General features: G+C 45.7%; 1 protein-coding gene across 1 annotated transcript; it reads left to right on the top strand.

Moving 5' to 3' along the window:
* The first annotated feature begins 331 nt into the window (after positions 1 to 331).
* LOC127785087 (uncharacterized) lies at positions 332 to 3,092 on the top strand. Its single transcript, XM_052312509.1, has 3 exons — positions 332 to 483; positions 1,598 to 2,030; positions 2,241 to 3,092. The coding sequence occupies exons 2-3, from the start codon at positions 1,617 to 1,619 to the stop codon at positions 2,256 to 2,258; spliced, it is 432 nt and encodes a 143-aa protein (XP_052168469.1). The 5' UTR covers positions 332 to 483; positions 1,598 to 1,616; the 3' UTR covers positions 2,259 to 3,092.
* Positions 3,093 to 3,962: the final 870 nt, after the last annotated feature.

The raw sequence follows: 3,962 nt of genomic DNA, 5'->3' as shown, positions 1-3,962 counted from the left end.
ACCCGTTGACTACTCGGCCTATGTATTTTCTTTTCTCATTTTAATTGTAATAACAAAGAGCAAAACATTTTTTCTTACTATTTAAATTCGTCCAAAAAGCCTATTTCCAGAAAAAGCTTTCCATCAATAGCAGAAGCCCCCTAAAACTTGGAGAAGGTGGAAAATAAAAGATGAAATTAACACGTTGTGGGAGCAAGAGACGATCGCAGCCGTCCATCCGGGAACCGCGCCGATCTCCAGCCGTCGATCGGGCTCCACGACCGTTTCCCCCCACGCCGCCCGGGCCCACCACCCCCGTCCTCCTTCCGTTCCCCGTTTCCTCCCTTTCTCTCCCGGTCTCCCCTCACCTCTTTATTACGCTCTCTCCTCCTCCCCGACGACGAGGCAACCCAGCGCGAGGCGAGCCGCGGCGACTAGGGTTTCGTCGCGCCTTCCTCCTCCTCCTCCTCCTCCTCCTCCCCCGCCGCCGCCGGCGACGACAAGGTATGCCCGCAAGCGCGCCTCTCTCTCTCTGTCCCACTTATGATCCCCCGCGGGTGTCTCCTGCTACGTGGCGGTGTTGGATGGCCGGGTGGTGTCCCCGATGCTCTGGATTTCGTGCGAATCCTAGCTAGTAATATTAGAGGTTTTTTTTTTTGTTGTTGTTGGTGATGATGCTCATATGCTGTAGAGGGGGGTTGGGGTGTGCTCCATGCTTCGCGGATTGCTGGCTCTGGATGCTTCCTTTTTTTTTCGTGTGTAATGCATCGTTTGCTTAGTTGATCGAGTTGTGGTGTGCCCTGTCGCCAGACATTGCCCTAATTTCTCAGCCCGGCTGTATGATAAATCTGAAATGAAGGTGTCTAATATGTAGGGGTGTCACCAGGAAGTGAACTCCTCGTTTTGTTCAAGTTGCATTATATATTTTGGAACCTTATGGTAGGTCTATTTTTGTGCTGGAGTGCGGATGTGGAATACACGTGTGCCCTGTTATATAACTATTCTATTATGATGATTAGGCTGTTATTGGTTGAAGTTGGGTGATAGATTTGGAACTCAACGCGATAGGTTGTTATAAACTATTCTATTATGGTTCCAGCTACAGTTTGCAGTTGTTCCCTAATTGTTGACCCTTTTTTTTTCATCTGAATTATAGATTGCACTGTTCTGGAACTAAAATTGATGTGGACTGTGGGGTCATCTTTACTAAGTGCTAATCATACTAAAATGTTTTATAATCCCAATTCCAAGATTTAGTTTTCTGGATGGCAACTTTTTTTTGATCAAGCAGTATGAGATCAGTTTTTGGTTGTTGCAATACTTTGCCTAGGACCTGATACACTTGAGACATAGTACTGTGGCAAACTTTTATATGGTGGTCTGTGACTTTGTGTGCTGTAACTATTATGTGACAGAAGAAAAGGACAGGGAGATATCTCAGCTAGTTATTTCTCATTAGTTGATAATATTTTTGTACTGCCTTTTTGGTTGACTGATCCTCATAGTAGGTATGTTGTATGGAACAAGTTAATTTCTCAGCAGAATTTGGTAGACATGAAATGATGAATGCTCACAATTTGTACACATTTTAACCAAGATTTCTTTGCACATTTGAAAGGTCTACTGGAGCACAAACAATGGAGCGGTCTTCTCAGTTGAATCCAAATGCCACTCCCTTTGTGCCTCCCCCAAGGTCTTCGTTTGAAGAAAGCTTGAGCGGAAGGAAGGCCTCTGAGAAGCAAGTAGGTGATTCAGAAAAGGATGAGACTGCTGACAAGTCTTCTGAATATGAGCTCCCAGATTCCCTTTCTTTGGACGACTATGGTGAAAGCCTAGGAAAGCTCAACATTTCTGCAGAATCTTCATCAAAAGGAGCTGCTAGTACCGCGCTTGATCCATCGCACTACGAGGAAAATGGTGTTGATAATCATCTTGCTGTGGTAGAATCTCTCTCGAAGATGTTCCCAGATGTGTCTGCTGACTTCATTGTTGAAGCACTGAGGGCCCATGATTTTGATACAGAACTAACTATTGATATGCTTGCTGATCTGGTATGTAAATTCCTATTTCGATCCTCTGTTTATGGCACTTCTAGTTATTATCACCAAGTGTTACATCACTAATGTTGTCCGCACACCTTACAAATACCATGAAACTGCATGCTGACTGCCACTTTTGTTGTTGACATTATTTCTGGCGATATATATTTATTCCAAGAGAAACATTTCTAACAATCTTTCTTGTTGAATTTTCCACTTCAGTGTGAAGGTGATGATTAGGGGAAATCTGCTGAAGTGTCAGGAAAGTAGCAGCAGCAGTATCGCTCTTCATCCACCTTGGCAGAACAATTACTCTTCAGCTACATGTTATTGAAGTCAATCTTCGTGACAATCAAGACTGAATTTCGTGGCGTACATCTTATTGCTGCTGCTCTAAAGAATTCAGTATTGTTTAGGAGCCAAAGCAACAATGACCGTGTTTTGGGTTTTTAGTTCCGGGTGGAACAGCTATTTTTTCAGTATTAGAGTCTGCTTCATGTTGATGGTTTCACCCAGCAGTTTATCGTGTGATCTGTTGCAACCCTTTTGGTGTAGCTGAACCTCCCCCTAGCTAAGCATTTAGGAGTCAGCAATAGTGTGCAATTTTTGCTGCAATGCTGTGCTCTTACCATGTACATTCTGGTCTTGCTGCATTCTGTGTAGGGAGATGAACCATTCCAGATTCTGTTATGATGCATTATTTGAACAGAACAGATATGCGCATGAAGAGATATCTATCTCATTGCAGTTACTGAATGGAGAATTGGAGACCATATGGTCATGGTTATGACTTATGAAACCTCAACGTTATCTTATGGATATCGTATTGCTCTCGCTTTTTATGCAAGTTGTTGTCGTCAATATTTGTATTTCGAGACGATGTATATATATGTGCAGATAACCTCCCTCTCCCGTTTCGATGCAGATAACCTCTCCATCTTCCATATCGATGCAGATAGACGCACGCTGCACATGTAATGTTGTTCCATGAGGATGCGTGACAATGAAGCGGCAACCTTTCTGCTATATTGGAGACCCAGGGGGGTTGGATCGTGCCGATTATGTTATTGTGTACATAGTAGAGCAGATTGTTTAGCAGATTTTTGAGAAAATTAACTTTCACCTATGTATGAGAAATTCGAAACATATTCAGGCCTTATAATCAAGGCAAATTTTGCTACAAGACAAACATCTGCTAAACAATATAGGTCAAAGTAATTAAAGTAATCGCAGGTCAAACATCTAACAAACATCAGCAAATATCCAATAATGTCAAAAATGGATATTTGCTGATGGACATCGCTCGCATTAAAGTAATAATTTCCGGTTGAAAGAGAAATCGCGTTTTTGAAATGTCAAAAATGCCCTTGGGCCCACATGTTAGCTCTCCTATCTCTTTTCTCTCTCTATCCCACATGTCAGCTATGACGGCAAGTAGGGGAGGTCTGGCGGCGGTGGTGGGAGGGCGAGGACGGAGCGGCTACGATGACGGGAGAGCGACGGCTCCGGCAAGCGGCGCGCCCGGACAGCGGCGCCGGCCACCGACGGCTCCCCTCCCTCCTCACTCGACGCGTTGCAGCCGTCACCGTCCAGCTGTGCCGCCGCTCCTTCACACGCTGTTGCCACCACCGAACCTCGCCTGTTGTCCGGCCTGCGCCGCTGTCCGGGCGCACCGCTAGCTGGCGCCGACGCTCCTCCGCGCGTCACTGGTCGCATCCGCTTTGCCCTCGCCCTCGGCCGCTCCACCCTCACCGGCCCACCGCCGCCGCCGAACCTCGCCTGCCTACCAGCGTCACAGACATGTGGGATAGAGAGAGAAGAGAAGGAGGGGATAGAGAGGTAGGAGAGTTGACATGTGGGCCCAAGGGCATTTTTGACATTTCACACGATTTCTCTCTCCTCTCTAACCGGAAATTATTACTTTAATGTGTGCAGTGACTACCA

The sequence above is a fragment of the Oryza glaberrima genome, chromosome 9 (assembly GCF_000147395.1).
Source record: "Oryza glaberrima chromosome 9, OglaRS2, whole genome shotgun sequence".
NCBI classification, from domain to species: Eukaryota; Viridiplantae; Streptophyta; class Magnoliopsida; order Poales; family Poaceae; genus Oryza; species Oryza glaberrima.
The sequence above is the reverse complement of the archived record's forward strand: the minus strand, read 5'-3'. Positions and strand labels throughout refer to the sequence as shown.

Excerpts from the sequence above, each read along its gene's own strand:
- LOC127785087 (XM_052312509.1), top strand. The coding sequence starts at position 1,617 with ATGGAGCGGTCTTCTCAGTTGAATCCAAATGCCACTCCCTTTGTGCCT.